At 41.8% G+C, this 16,867-nt stretch overlaps 1 protein-coding gene across 1 annotated transcript in view; it reads left to right on the forward strand.

Annotated features, from left to right (window-relative positions):
- The first annotated feature begins 302 nt into the window (after nucleotides 1–302).
- Nucleotides 303–16,867, forward strand: part of LOC124613067 (leucine-rich repeat extensin-like protein 2) — a 36,489-nt gene continuing 19,924 nt past the window's right edge. The window contains exon 1 of the mRNA XM_047141651.1: nucleotides 303–388. Within this exon, the coding sequence (XP_046997607.1) occupies nucleotides 310–388 (79 nt within the window). The 5' untranslated portion in view covers nucleotides 303–309. The remainder of the gene's footprint in view (nucleotides 389–16,867) is intronic.

A 16,867-nucleotide genomic window follows, 5' to 3' on the forward strand; every position in this document is an offset into this window, starting at 1 on the left:
CATGTTTTGTTGCCCCTGACGTCCGTTAGATAGGCAACCCGCAGCTGTTTTTGAGTACCGTTTAGTAAAGTAGGTGGAGATGTTAAGTGCTGAATGTAGAGCGTGTCTGATGGAACAGTTACTAACGCTGTACTTGTACTTTGGAAGAAAAACCAAATAATGAAAAGAATCGTTCGATGGTGTCGATTGAGATGCGGGCCTGCAGCCTATCTGTGTCGAGATAGGCAGAGCAAACAGCGGCCAGAGGCGCGGCTGTCGGTGATCGCTTTATCAGCGCCAAGTCGGCCTCTCAGTCCGCCAGACGCCGCCATGGCCGCCGCCGTCGCGACGCGCGTCGTCCTTGCTTGCTGTCTGTGCGCCGTCCTCTTCAGCTGCTCTCTGCCCACAGGTGAGCCAGAGGCCCCGTTATGTCCAGTCGCAAGCCGCTTCATCGTCCGTTCATTCGTAACGCATTTGTTGAAATAGTCTACGATAGCTACGATGGCTACGATAGTTTTGCATTGCTCTGTACAGCATGATACCAGCTTCTCAATCCCGGGACATTTTCTTCCGTATCAGATTAACGCACTTCGTAATCTTTTCTACTTGTAAGGGAAGACCGAGGAGTATGGGACATGTAAACTATTTCGAAGCTATGTTTTCCTGTAGTTTGCGGTGGAATATTCTTCCCACTAACAATGCAGAGATACGTTACTTCTTAAACTAAACTACTGTTTAAAGACAAACTGTTGGTTAACATTGTTACCAAATATTTTCAAAAGTTCAAAATGGTTCAAATGGCTCTGAGCACTATGGTACTCAACTTCTGAGGTCATCAGTCCCATAGAACTTAGAACTACTTAAAACTAACTAACCTAAGGACATCACACACATCCATGCCCAAGGTAGGATTCGAACCTGCGACCGTAGCGGTCACGCAAATCCAGACTGTAGCGCCTAGAACCGCTCGGCCACTTCGGCCGGCTTTCCAAAAGTACTTGCTCAATTTACATAAAATTTTTACATGATACTCTAGTGAACATTTGGGTGGACTTAGGCTAATGGCTCGCCGCTGTGGCCGAGTGGTTCTAGGTGCTTCAGTCCGGAGCCGCGCTGCTGCTACGGTCGCAGGTTCGAATCCTGACTCGGGCATGGATGTGTGTGATGTCCTTAGGTTAGTTAGGTGTAAGTAGTTCTTCGTTCTAGTGGACTGATGACCTCAGATGTTAAGTCTCATAGTGCTTAGAGCCATTTGAACCATTTAGGCTAATGTTGCGAATGCATATAATAAATAAATATACGTCTAACATACACTGGTGTCCAAAATTAAAGCAACAAACCACTGTTTCCCCGTCCTGTGTCTAATTCACAATATAACAAAGTTCATTGCATCTGTACTTCGTCCTTAACCTTCAAGTTCAAACGCTTCAGTTACGTGTCCTGATGTACAGATGCAAAGACAGCTCGCGCTAAAATCTCCGCTCTTTTCAAAGTTTCCTAAATTAAACAATATATCAGAGTGTGCTCTATAAAAATTTAGCTGTACGCAAATCTGAAAAATCACAAGTCCAAAAACGTGGCGGACGGAATCTGTGCACATACCGATATTGTTGTTGGCTTCAAACACAGCCGACAAAGTACCCTTCTTGACCATTCCCGCCACTCCTTAAATACGCACGGCAGTCCCCTTCTCGCAGTGTCTTAAATATCACATACCTTACTGCAGTCAGTTCATGAAATGTAAATTAATTAAGCTACAGATAATATAGAAACAAAATCGGAAGCTTCTTCTGGGTCGGCACCACAGTCTCGACAAATCTGAAGAAAGACGTCGTTCTACCAGGCTGTACGTGGAAATTGTACCTCTTGAAGCACTATTAGTTCCCAGGATGACTCATTCTCAAGGGCAAAAAATGGCTCTGAACACTATGGGACTTAACTTCTGAGGTCATCAGTCCCTTAGAACTTAGAACTACTTAAACCTAACTAACCTAAGGACATCACAAACATCCATGCCCAAGGCAGGATTCGAACCTGCGACCCTAGCGGTCGCGCAGTTCCAGACTGTAGCGCCTAGAACCGCTCGGCCACTCCGGCCGGCATTCTCAAGGGCATCTAAAGTAGATGTTGATATAGCACCTCTGTCAAACAGGAATCGCTAGCCATGCACATCTGAGGAAAGCATGACCATCCGAGTGTCCCATATAAAATACTAAATGGATCATGTAACTGATGTCCGTACTATCCTGTTCTGCACCAAAGATGGTATTCCCGTCAACGGACAATCACGGCAACGATGACGTCAGGACACCTATCAAACAGGGTTATGTTTCCGGAGGAGCCCCACATCCACAATCGCTGCTACAATCACAGGCAGTGCAGTACGGTACTGGGAAGACACCTACCAGACTCTCTGTGATGGAAGAACATAGACAGAAAGGAAGGAGGACAGTAGGAAATTATTTGGCCCCGATGGCTTAATGTGAATAGTTCCGTTGTTTCTAGGAGGTTTCGACACTGTATCCCGAAGACCAAGGCAGGGTTGACACTTGTGACACCGGAAAGAGAGGACCGTTGGTTGCCTGTAAGGGCACGACAGAACCATCTTAGTACGGCATGGCAGTTGGCATATGACCTCGCAGTATCCACTGGACGTGTTGTATCGAGACAAACGGCGTACAGAAAGCTTCTGCAGAGTGGCCTTTATTGTCGGAGACCTTCTGTGTGTGTACCTCTGACGCGTCCTCACAGCAGGATATGTCTAGAGTCGAGTCGTTGACATGCCACCTGGACGACCGAACAGTGGGACAATTTTCTTTTCACAGATGAGACCCAATTTGGTGTGAAGAGTGATCCTCCAAGGATTCGCCTCTGGAGCGAAAAACCGATATCGAGGAAGATCCCTAATGGTGTGGGCAGGCATTGTGTGGGACACTTGAACACCTCTCCAAGAAATTATATGGATGACACAGCAAGGTTTAATTGCTGTCAGGTACTGTGATGAAATCTTGGGACCTCATCTGCACTTGTTGCTAGATGCTGTAGGACCAGATTTCGTACTGATGGACGATAATTCTCGACCTCGTAGGTCACAAGTGGTTGATGTTTTCTTGGAAACGGAGGATATTGCACGTGTGGCGTGGTCTGCTCGCTCTAACATGTCTGGGACGCACTAGGGTGACGGGCTGCATCACGTCAATATCCACAACCACTCTCCAAGACTTTCGAGCAGCTCTGCAGTAAGTATGGCCATTATTGTCTCAACATGAGATTGATGACATCATTCACAGCGTCCCCCGTCGTTGTCTGCCCTGTTTTGCTGCCACAGGTGGGCACACCCCATACTGAGTGAAAAAGACGAAGATCGTTATTGTCTACTGTTATGTGTGTTGCTGTTCTTTAAGTTCTGTGTCCTTTACTATGTTTCCACTTTACTATCACGTGTTTATATTATTTTGTTGCAAAATAAACGCAAACTTGCACAAATTCTGTTTGTTGCTTTAATTTTAGACACCAGTGTATAAGGGTGAAACGTCGTTAGCAAAAACCCTGAAAAGTTCTTGACCAGTTTACTTCTAATTTATACGCGATACTCTAACACAAACATTCGAACGGACGAAGGTTACAACAACGTACAGGTTTTCTGTTAAAACCGACTCGACAAAGAAAGTTCTATGATGTGCTCTGATTGAAAATGTGCTTTTTTAATGTTTTCTTTCTTACAGTCACTTTTAGCGACGATAGCAGGGCATTTCAACCATTAGAGAAATTGTTTCTTCCATAGAAATCCTTTCTTGCTATACATACTTCTAAAGGAAAATTGTACACACAGTAATGTGCTGTTTTGTTTTCTTGCTCGCAGTTGGTTTTCGCAAAAAAGGAAAGTTTATTTATGGCTCATCGACTTATGGTTAGAAATGAACTACGGAATTTTAATTTGAAATAGCAAGAAGCAAGGCTCAAGGTCAGGGAGAGGGAGTAAGCGGAGGAAAAGAGAGAGGAAAGGGACAGAGAGGAAACGAGGAGATGGTCAGCGAGTCAGGGGAGGAGGTGGTGGAGAGAGAGTGGGGAGAAAGAGAGGGGAAGCAGGTACCCACAGAGAGAGGGGGAGGACATGATGGACAGAGACAGGGGAGGAGGAGGAGGAGATGGATGAAGAGAGGGAGTCGGGGTGATAGGCAGAGAGAGGGGGTCGAAAGAAGTAGATGGGGGGTATCCAATTCCTGTACATATTTAACAATTGCGATGCAGGTACCCACAGAGAGAGGGGGAGGACATGATGGACAGAGACAGGGGAGGAGGAGGAGGAGATGGATGAAGAGAGGGAGTCGGGGTGATAGGCAGAGAGAGGGGGTAGAAAGAAGTAGATGGGGGGTATCCAATTCCTGTAAATATTTAACAATTGCGATGCATTGCCAGGTTCACTAATAGAATTATAAAATAAGTTTGTTAAATTTTTAAATATTTTTTTCATCCCTACCACCTTAAAGGTTTAAATTTTTGGAGGTTTGCATTGGACATAGAACTATTCGGTTTCAAAAAATTTTAATTGGACCTTATATACATCTTAGTACTAAATTTCCGTGATGGGAGGTAGCTCACTCAGGTACGTAAACATTATAACAAAGTTATTAAAGTTATGAACACAATACTCCGAAATCCAGGTATTGGTTTAACCCTTAGTGAGACATAATTCACGTGTAGTTCATAACCAAGTTATTAACGTTTTGAACAAATGTTGATTTGTTTCCTAGATTAAAAAAGGCCTTTCCTTGCGTCGAGTGGGACAGTTACGGCATGTGCTAACAGCTAGCGTCAGTACTTCAAAATGGTTCAACAGACTCTGAGCGCTATGGGACTTAACATCTGAGGTCATCAGTCCCCTAGAACTTAGAACTACTTAAACCTAACTAACCTAATGACATCACACACATCCATGCTCGAGGCAGGATTCGAACCTGCGACCGTAGCGGTCACGCGGTTCCAGACTGAAGTGCCTAGAACCGCACGGCCACACCGGCCGGCTCGTTTAGAACAAAATAGGCCTGATTCCGTATATTATTTTAACCTACAGTGAAACATTTATCACACGTACGATAAATAATGTTTAAGCTCTGTATGGGCAGAATTTTCATGGGCCCAACGGTCACAAATTTGACATTGGATCCTTCATCGTTCGTAGTATATTGTTCCCTGTGCATCACTGAGTGTTCTCGGAAAAAAATTGTTATTTTATAAAAGATGTTCAGTGACGACATCGGTCTTTTACCTTATAGGTCTAAGAGTGTCACCTAATGTACTTCTTGGAAATGAGTACTTCTACTCGCTTCCCTGAAAAGTAATTTTTAGAAGTCTGACATTTTTACGATCTCCTTCATCACATTCTTGTAGTGACTTCTACGTACGTACTTGTTCAAGAAAAAATGTCAACATTCAAGGATTTGTCATATATGTTCCGTACAGTCAACTCGGAATTGCTTTTATGATAAATTTAGATCACACCGCTGTGGTAGTTCCCATGGTTACTACTTGCACTAGACTTTGTCACTTCTCACAATATATAGAATATAAATTGCATCTAAACATAAAATAAAAGTGTAATATAACCTAGCTGTAAACAAAACGCAACACTCCAGAGTTCGTGCATGGAGAAACTTTGGAAAAGCATGTAAGTTGTCGCTCCGAAACGCACTATTGTTTTGATTCAAAATCGCGTAAGTGATCTTCTTCCTCTATAATTCACACTGCTGTGGCGCTTTCGGTTCTTTCGCTAGCGTTGAAGTTTAGAAACAGTTCTTGTCCGATACAAACCGCTGACCTATACTGTCCGAACTTTCCCCACTGAAAGATTTCGGAAAGTCTCTGGAGAGACTATTGCTGTGTAGTCCGATACCTTAGAGACTCCAGAGGAAGTGAAAGGACAGGTATGTCCTCACGGTATCACCACGGCTTGGATGTACATTTTACATGTTGCATTACCCAGCGACCCACACATATACTTACGGAAATGGGAAACATTATACCACAATGCACCAGTTTTCTTGTGCTGTTGTCTTGGGTAGCCATGAGAGACTGATCAAGTATGGCTGCCGGTAATGCAGTTGAACATATTGTTAGAGACTGTCCTCAGAGGATGTATCCTGGACCATATAGTGACTTTATTAATGCTATTCGCTCTGCTGCTAGTTGGCTTCAATCATTATATATTGAATTATGATTAAATGTATTTGAATTTTTCTTAACTTGCAATTATATCGGTTAAAGTAGTCAGTAATATTAAGTTAGTAATTTTCAAAATTTAGAAATGTGCCAAAATGTAAAACTAAACTATATGTAAATACTTAACTAGATATAAATGTGAAATTAAACTTGTCAATTTTTGGTGTTGTTGCCGTAAGATAAATCAAATAAATGAAAAACAATGCCTCAGTCTGATACTATCATTGTTAAGATGCTAATGACATAACAGGTGTTACATGATTAAACTTTCGTCCCATTCAGAACCGATATCGATCATCAACTTTTATATGAGGTTCATCCCCACTAGCACAAATACTCTCTTGCATTTGACTGTGAAGTGGAACCAAACAGCTGTCACTCCCCCCCCCCCCCCCCCCGCCCCCTTTTCCAGCTCAATGCAAATCGGAGAAATTTCTCGTCATAGCTAAATGTCATAAGGGAGCCTGGTGGTATCGCGTCTCAGACACGCTGTATCCGTATTGATTAAGCCGTTTGTGGTGTGGTATCTTGCATTATTCTGCTGGAATATGCGATTTGATAGTCTGGTAATGAAAGGTACAACAGGTTTTACCACTCTTCCCACTAACTGGTGAGTATCCAGCTACAGTCAGCAAATCGATCTTGCTATCATATCCAGTTGCTCGTCACATAGTGATCCCAGGAATTCGAGAGGTATGGGCCAAATTTTCAGCAGGTCGACCACGTTCGCGTAGACCGCTCAATGTTCAGTTGACTTAGTCTCTACTTCGAGTAAATATCTGTTGTTTTTGGAATGGTATCAGCGGTAAACACGATAGACCTCAATCTAGCATCCAGTAATCTGTTCCCCACGGTATACAGTGACTCATTACCTATATTCCATTCGTCAGAGCTATTCAAACAATCCTACGTATTTCTCATGGTCTAGTCCTTCTGAAAGTACACTTGGCTCCATATTGTTGTCCAGCAGTCTTGGCATTACAGATAACTGTGTGTGCGTGCGAAAGACGGCAATAATCCTCGCATGCTGTCGACTATGCATGCTGTGTGGTGATCTCCACCTGAGAAGCTTCAGGAGCATTAGAAACACCCGATAGTGAGATGCTGATAGTGTAAAACTTTCCATTTATGTCAGAGGAATTGTTGATAGAAAAGCTTACGTTTGTACGTATTACGCTTGTAAACGGAAAAATGAATTGTTCTCAGTAAGAAAACAGAATGTTAACTCCAAAGCCACAAAGTTTCTCCACTGAGATGTGACAATACGTAGCCTATAAAATTTCTTGGCTATGATGTAATTGTAGGGAAAGGAACACACCACAGTAATGTGTCTTAACTAAACTGGCCAATCAGCTACGCCGCAGAAAGTTAGTTAAATAGAATCTTCAATGACTGAAACATCCACGTACTTACGTGTATTGACCTTCATGTGATTGAACGATTTACTCCTCAACTCCTTCAGGAAGCTAAAATTACGAAGTTGTACGTGACCAAGTAAGCAATGAACGGCTTAGAGTACTCATAAATTCAAGCATTTAAACATGCAATAATGTTTTGTCAAATCACAATTAAGTACGAAACGGCACCAAAGTTCATTGCATCTGTACTTCGCCGTTAACCTTCAAGTACAAACGCTTCAGTTACGTGTCCTGATGTTCAAATGCAAAGACAGCTCGCGCTAAAATCTCCGCTCTTTTCAAACTTTCCTAAATTAAAACAATATATCAGAGTGTGCACTATGAAAATTCAGCTGATCGCAACTCTAAAAAAATCACAAGTCCAAAAACGTGGCGGAAGAAATCTGTGCACATACCGACATAGGTATTGCCTTCAAACACCGCCGACAGACTATCCTTCTTGACCATCTACGCCCCTCTTTAAATACGCAATGCAGTCCCCTTCTCGCAGTGTCTTTAATGTCACATACCTGACAGCAATCAGTTCATTAAATGTAAATTAATTAAGCTGCAGAAAATCTGGAAACAGTTTTGGTAGCTTCTTCTGGATCGGCACCACACTCTCGATAAATCTGAAGAAAGACGTCGTTGTACCAGGCTATATTTGGAAATTGTACCTCATCAAGCACTATTAGTTCCCAGGGTGACTCATTCTCAAGTGCATCTACAGAAGATGTTGATAGAGCATCTCTGTCAAACAGGAATCGTGAGCCTTGCAAATCTGTGCAAAGCACGACCATCCGAGCGTCCCATATAAAGTACCAAATGGATCATCTAACCGAACATGACTTCAAACTGCGCATCGAATAAACTTGGCACTGCTTGACAACAGCAACTTACATTTCACTCGCAGGTCGTTCAGAAGGGACACTGAGTCGTGTATTCAGGAAAATGGGCACTCATCTGAACACCTCTCTCAAATGAACATCCCATCACCAGTAGATCGATCTGAATACAACCAATTATGCATAGCATGCTGCATTTACTTCTAAAACTTTGAACGTTTCTACTTCCATAACTAAGCCGATTTTGGAGGTGACGACTTTGGGTTCGATGAAATGTAGCAACACGAGAGGCGATACTGTTTCTAAGACGTGTCTTAGATCATAGGTTAGAGGAAGGCAAGCCCGTATTTATTGTACTAGTAGATTTAAAGAAAACATCAGTGCTGACTGTAATACAGTCTTTGAAATATTGAATGTACCCTTCAGCAGGAATACAACAACGCGAGCTAAAAGTTACATACAACTTGTATAGAAATCAAACTGCAGTTACAAGAGTCGACGGATATGAAACGGAAGCAGCTGTTGAAAAAATATTGAAACAGGGTTGGAATGCTCCCCGGTGTCATTCAGTGTGTATAGTGAGCAAGCAGTAAAGAAAACCAAGGAGAAATTTGGAGACGGAATTAAACTTCAAGGAGAAGAAATAAAACCTTTGAGGCTTTCCGATGTCATTTTAATTCTGTGAGAGACAGCAAAGGACTTGGAATAACAGTGGAGTGGAATCAATAATGTCTTGTAAAGTAAGACAACGATAATAAAATGTATTCGAACTGAATCACGTGATGCTGAGGGGATTAGAATAGGGAATGAGATGCTAGAACTAGTAAACACGTTGCTATATTTGGGCAGCAAAATAACTGGTGACAGGCGAAGTATAGTGCATATGAAATGCACAATGGATATGGCATGTAAATCATTTTTGAAAAAGTTGAATGTGTCATATCTAACGTAAATTTAAGTGTAAGTAGTCTTCTCTGAAGGCATTTGTCTAGCGTGTAGACTTCGACGGAAGTGATAGATAGATTATACGTTGTGTTGACAAGAAGGGGCTAGAATCTTTTGGAATGTGGTGTTACAGAAACATTCTGAGGATTTGACTGATAGATCGAATAACTAACGGGGAAGTAATTAAAGGAATTGGTGAAAAGAGTACGAATAACGAACGGGGAAGTAATTAAAGGAATTGATGAAAAGAGAAATTTCTGGCACAACTTGACTAAACGAAGGGATCGGTCGACAGGACACATCCTGAAGCACCAAGGAATAGTCAGTTTCGTAGTGAAGGTTGGGGGATAAAATCTGTAGAGGGACATCAAGGAATGAATACAGTCTTCGGGCTCAAATGGATGGAGGTTGCAATGACGCATACTGTAGAGCGGTGAGCTACGCGAGACCAGTTTTGAGGCTGAAGACCACAATAACTACAAAAACTAAAATTATAAAAATGTGCATTAAATTGTTTGTATACAGTTGGTTTAAATTCGTCAACTACAAAATAGAAAAATAATACTCTTTTTAAATAAAACACAATTCGTTGTTGTAACTCGCTGGAAAATAAATAAGCCGTGTTCACAACTCTGCAGAGAGAGTAACATTCAGGCTGCTGAAGATCCTTCACAAATAAACTAGGCGAAACACGTATGGCTGAAAAAGAATTGCCTTTGATTTAAATGAAATATACCTCCACGAACGTTTCTTACGTTTGCTCAAGCAAATGCATATTTCTCTCACTTATTATTTTGCAAGCTAGAGAGACAAACGCTTTATCCGAATATCTCTGTGTAAATTATTTCCTACATAAGCGATAATCTATGAGCAGACAGAAGTATTTGTTCGAAATAGGGTAGATGAAATTATTCAGCTTCTCGAAAAACTGATGGCTTGAAAAAGTCATGAGAGGAAACATAATGTTGTGGAGAAGTATCATTCTGAGTTTCCATTTTAACGACAAATGCTGTCTTCACAAGGCACGGAAGTCATTCGATCGGCGACCGTTAACCTAATTCTAAACAACGTTGTATTCCTTGAGACCCGTTATAAAATTACCGACTCGCGAAACTGCAACGTAATTCAATAGTTATAGCGTTATGGCGAGGACTAACATACAGAAGTGGTTTACTAGATAGTTTATAATGAAAAAATCGCTTTTGATTTTGTTTCAAAGTGGACCTAGAGGCAAGTCTACACTGCAGCAAGCGTAATATCTCGCGATACGATCGGCCATCGTAATTCGGCAACAGCTCACGTATCTGCCTGGGGCTTTTGCGTTATCTACTTTGCAATCACCATTTGAAGGTCCATCACGTCACTGTCTACATTCTCCATTAGCAAACAAGAAACTTTTTGTCTGATGTCGTCTCATCTGGTCCAGCACATTCAGGTTTGCATTAAACACAGCACAGTGTATTGTCACTGTATATGGCAGGTGAAATAGAGTACACGTTAAACGGAAATCTACTAAGCAGCCAAGGAAGTTCCCCCCCCCGTTTGGAACAGACAGAACAGTTATGATTTCAGTGCTCACACAGTAGATTTGTGATCGCCCTGTATGTGTCCGTAGAGGCGACACGGTGTCAGCAAGTCACACATTTGTAGACATCCTGTGGGGCGGCTTACGCGTGTGTAAACATTTTCTCCGCGAACTTAAAGATCCACCCCAGAATCGATGATTTCGAAAACCCGAATTCTCGTGTAATTTTAAGATATTCTGTGATTCATGCGTCTTGTACCGATTATCACCCCACGTTCAAAGTCGTTTAACACGCAACGAGCGCTCTTGTTCACTACTCACCTGCTATAACTGACTGCTCAGATATCGTGTCACCCCTCGGGATGTACGCCGAGTCTATACTCTGTTCATCATAAGAATAAACCTGATGTACACATAACGCGGGACAACAGCTTCACAGGCGTATTAAATTTTGACACTACTGGCCAGCCGGCGGTCCAACTATCCTGCAATGGTGTGAGCAGTTGCAGTTTAGATGTAAAAAGAGATTAGCAAAGAAACAGTATAGCTTCGAATGTCATTTAAATTTTAAAGAGAATGAAATAATATTAGGCAAAACTCCAGCAATACCGCGCGCTTCTTAGGTGACCAGACGGAAAGCATAAAATGCTCTCCTTCTCCTCTTATGTAGTATTCTAATTAGAAACAAGTGCGACGAAATTTTCTACCTTAAATACAGGGTAATATTTCTGAGCGAGCTATGTGTGATGCAAATGCGTACTGCAGGTATTTCACCGTACTTTTGAATACTGAAGCCAGTGAAGGTATTAATTACAGTCAGTCGTCAGCTAATCTCTTAGCTCCTTCCTTACCCGAAACCGAGAAATAGGTTTCAGTTCTGGAACTGTCAAAAATGTTAAAATGTGTGTGAAATCTTAGTGGACTTAACTGCTAAGGTCATCAGTCCCTAAGCTTACATACTACTTAACCTAAATTACCCTAAGGACAAATACATACACCCATGCCCGAGGGAGGACTCGAACCTCCGCCGGGACCAGCCGTACAGTCCATGACTGCAGCGCCTTGGACCGCTCTGCTAATCGCACGCGGCCTGGAATTGTCATCTGCTACGTTGATAACGAGTCTATCAACAACAGAATCCACGAAGCCATCCAGCGCCGTGTTTTCTCCTCTTCTTTCATGACGTGCCGTTTTTTATCCCGCCAGTGTTCGGCTGTGGCATGTGAAAAAGCTACGGTTGTTAGTTCCAGGATGTCCGGTATCTTAACTGTTTTGTTATTTCTCGGGCCGGACCCCTTAACTTCGCTCCAGATCAGTTCTGTTGGGTTCATATTGTAATGGTACAGTGGCAAATGTAAAAATTCAGCAATAGTATGGTGCGCTCGACGCAGAGAAAATGAGTGTTTTCCATGTTTCTACGACACTTATCTACATCTGTGTATAAAATAATGGACGTAGTCCAAATAAAGAGTATTTGGTTTTTCATTTTTGCCTTCAAAAATTAAACTGTAATGTTTTCTTAATTTAAGCAAGCTTTATTAATAGTCTTCCATAAAAATGATGATTAGTTGTCAACTACGAGATGTAGGTACTTCAAAATGAAGAAGGAAAAAAATGACTCTGGTAAGACTTGAACCAGCGACCTGCCAGTTACAGTTAATTACCATTCTACGACACTGCCGACACTTCTGTATATCCTGCATGAGCTGCTCCCTCAACTGTATGTAATACAGACCCTAGAAAAACTTCAAAGCCGGTTATCTCTGTGAATTTATGATAAACCTCGAGAACAACCGATTTCTCTGCACTTTTTAACCGTGTTCCACTCGCGTGTTTCGCTGCAGAACAGAAAGCAGCCTCAGCCACTTTCATACTGCGTTTTAACAGCGCGACAATCAGAGCACGACAGTGCAGAGACTGCGACTACACACGGTTTTCTGAACAAAAGCTACGCAGCTCAAGTGTGATTAAGGAATACGTTGATGACTGTTAATACATTTGAATATCTTAATGTTTCATTTAACATAACTTTTAATATATCTTGTACATAAGTAGGACGTACTTCCAAGAACGTAACAATAACATTGTACGTGTGCTACAGCTTCTGACCAATCATCGCGTTTGTGTTGTATACATCAGGTTTACTCTTATGATGAACGGAGTCTAGCTGCGACGTTTGGGCGTCATAACACGTCATAGCGACGCCCACGAGAAAGACAGGCCGCGGCGCGTACATCACGGAGGTAGTCCTGAACTCGCTCGATCGCTCAGACCAGCACACAAAACGCTTTCCTAAGCCTGTTAACTCGCAGCTGGGCGTGTAAGTACTAACGAGAATTGCATCTTCCACTGGAATCTGCTGTTATAAAGTCTTACTGATTAACAGTACTACATCAAAATTTAATTTAAGATCTATACTCGACATAAATGGTATAACTCCTTGTTTATAGCATTTAGTCTCTTCTGCTTAAAAGTACTCATTACATGCAGGAAGTGGTGCCTTATGCAACTTATAATAACTTTAGTATGATTTTATTTTATTGTATGCCAGTACATCCGTAATAAATTATAAGTAGGCCCATGGGCTTCCCATCATTATAGGACTAATAACAGTAAGATTCCATAATAGCGGATTCCAGTAGAAGATTCAGTTTTCGTTTGTACGGACACGCCTAGTTACGAGTTAACAGGTGTAGAAACGTAGTTTCTTTGCCTTCGTAACGTACGCATCGCGGCCTATCTTTCTCGTAGGCCTCGACGATATCGATATTGGCAAGATATCGGTCCTGGGAATTCAAAGACCGTGTCCAAATCTCTACAGCAGTTCCAACAAGTAGCCCGGATATACAAAAGGAAGCGAGCGGGGGCTGTCAGTTTATGTATGGAGAGACAGAAGATTTAATGAAATATTTTTTATTTTCTTACTGAAACATGACTACTATTTACAGTTCATGTTTTCCTGCAGTAATATTTGCTATTATCTTTTAAGGACGAATAATGCAATGTATGTTGTAATGGCAAAAAATATTTTTAATATAGTATAATAATCGTTTCACGATTTTCGAATTTTTCACCTTTACTTTTGCTGTGAAGCCTTGCTTCTTCTCAGTTTCGTGATTCAAGGTTAATGGGATATACCCTACAGGATTTGATGGGTGAGTTTGACGGGTATCGAAACATGTGACATATATGGCTTCATCTTAATTGCATTCTCTTATAAGCTTAAACTTTTGACACCACTAAGGGGCGATAGACATTAATATGGGACACAAATATGAACCTGATACGCCTACCTATGCCAGAGAAAAAGCAATCTTGAAATGGACAAATATTATTTTCGTGTGATGTAATTGCAAATTAACATTCTCGGATTTTTTCCTTTACTTGTACTGTGAAATCTTACTTCCTGCCAAATTTCATGACTGGGCGACAGAAAGTACCCCACAGATTTTGATGACTCTGTATGCATATATCAAAATATATGACGGACGTGGCCTTCGCACATCACTGCATTGACTTATATATGGTACATAATTAAATTTTCATTGAGACGTATGAGTCTCAAATTTACCTACGATAACGATGGAAGCTGAATAAATGAATTAAAATTTACGCCACTGCCGGGACTTGAACCCGGTTTTAATTCCTGGCCATGGCAGAAATTGTAATTAATTTATTCAGCTTCCACCGATTCTATATGGATTCCTTTTTACTGACTGAGGCACATTATTCTAAAAAGGATTCAAAATCAACTTAACAGCGATTTATCCTGTTAAATCAGTCAGTTGAAAACAATGCCATAACTTATAAAAAGTCGAGATGGAGAGTATTCCTAGTATTGATATAAGAAACTAACTTTCACCATAATACTCCCAAAACAGAGACGTTTGCACCTACATATAAATGCTCATAATGGGTGGTTGAGCAAAAGTATGGTGCATAGGCGCTTGGCGTCATATGGAGTCGTAACGTGATGAGAAATGACATCCGTCAACTTCGACCAGGAGCTTCGAATGTGGTTGATCCTAAACGTCCCTGTGTCAGACATAGCTCTTGGAGACAAAGTCAAATACTGTCAAGTATGATCGTCTGGTAGACACAGAGAGGCTGCATTTATAATGAAGCCTGGACCGTACACAGCCCTCACAAAATTAAGTGGGGGGGGTTTGGCTCTCCTTCCCCTCCATGTACAATGTACACTGAATTTTAAAATAGAAAGCGTTATCAGCGACTAGTTTTTCAGATCCCTCAGGCGCGGAAGCCACATAATTTTATAGCGAAATATTTAAAACTTTCCATGTTGCTTCTGTTTCTACGTTCAAAGACTCTGAACCACGTTGGGAACGGCTTAAAGGAACACGCGTGGAATTTTCTGTGACACCGTAAAACCAAGTTTTATTGTCCTCTGTTCCAGCGTACTTTGTGGTCTGCATCTCAGGTGTGCGTTCAACGCTGCGGGTAAAGAGTTAAAAATGGAAAACCGCAATAACATAGAGTAGTGAATGGTGCCACACACACAGAAGGCTACAGCGCCACTCACTTGCAAAATGTAAATAGTGAAACTGAGATAAAGTTAGAAATGATGAAGAGCAACTAATGCTACTCCGTTTCCTTCCACACTTATTTTACAAATTGTAACAATAAGCTACAAGATTTCCGGATTCCATAAACGGGAAATCTGTCTTGTTTCACAAATCTCATAAACGTAGTTTTCTACAGAGGCAAAGGCATTGCAGTCTGTATGCACGTACTTGCCACAGAAAGTGCACTTCAGTAATTTTAGACGCGAAATCCAACATACAAGCAGGGTCACTATAGAGAGAGAAAGTCGTATTGAACTATTAAGCTTCATAAATGGCAGCAACACAGTCCTACTATGATTCTCACGCATTAACTCACCTGGAACGAGTACTATCTGTGCGAGTCGAGAAGGTTAAACATCTATCGAGGCCGTCCAGTCCAGATCGATATCATTGTTCACGGAAGAAACACATCTTTGTTAAGCCTCAGTATTATAGTGTTGTTCATAGATGATGTTTTTAAGAGTTACAATGAGAGATCAAAACTTTATTACCACCACGTTAATAGCGTACCGTTCCACAACTAGAACGCAGTACAGTAGCGGTTGAGAGTGCTATGTATTCAAAAAGTCCTCGGTATGTTATCAGAGGAATGTGGCAACATGTCCATGCTAAGGTCGCGCCAATTACGTAAATTGTGGGATGCTGGCCGTGGGCTCGGGTGTGGTGCCCGATAGGGTCACAAGTGTGCTCCATATCATGCGAATCTGGTCGCCAAGAGCCCAACGTGCATCTCGAATAACTGTAGCACAGTTCTGGCCTTGTGAAAAAGTTATACTACTGTAAGATGCAGTCGGCGTGGGAGAATACATCAGGCATGAAAGGATGCAGGGTGCCCGCAGTTACGTTCAAGTAGTTCACGTGTGTCACGGTATCTTCAATTATTAGTACAGGTTCAAAGGAATCCAGGTGAATGTTCTCTTACTACTTTTACTTTTTATGGGCTTCTCCATTATTAAACAGTTGCCTTGTATTCCTATTCGCCAGCTTTCACAATCGTGGTAGTCTTTCTCTCTCTTTTCGCCATTCCCTTTACTCTCGCTCTGCTTGTTAATCTCGGCCATCGGCGCGTCTTGCTCCCTGCTGACGACGATTCCAGGGTTGCTTTTATCCATCGTCGTTGCTCCATTCTACGTATCTGGGCACTGAAGAACTCTATCCTCAATCCTTTGCCCGACTGGTCCCTCCGTATAAATTATCTCCGTAATTCCCTTTCCTCCGCTCTGTCGTGTATATCCTGGTTGCCCTCCTTATTCCATCCAATCTTACCACCTATATTGTGCTTCTCTGCCGCTCCACCAGGATCCATCGTTCTACGCTATATATTACTATACGATCCAATACTGTTTGAAGAATCTTCTTCTTCGTTTCTTTTGA

This window comes from Schistocerca americana, chromosome 4 (assembly GCF_021461395.2).
Source record: "Schistocerca americana isolate TAMUIC-IGC-003095 chromosome 4, iqSchAmer2.1, whole genome shotgun sequence".
Classification (NCBI taxonomy): Eukaryota; Metazoa; Arthropoda; class Insecta; order Orthoptera; family Acrididae; genus Schistocerca; species Schistocerca americana.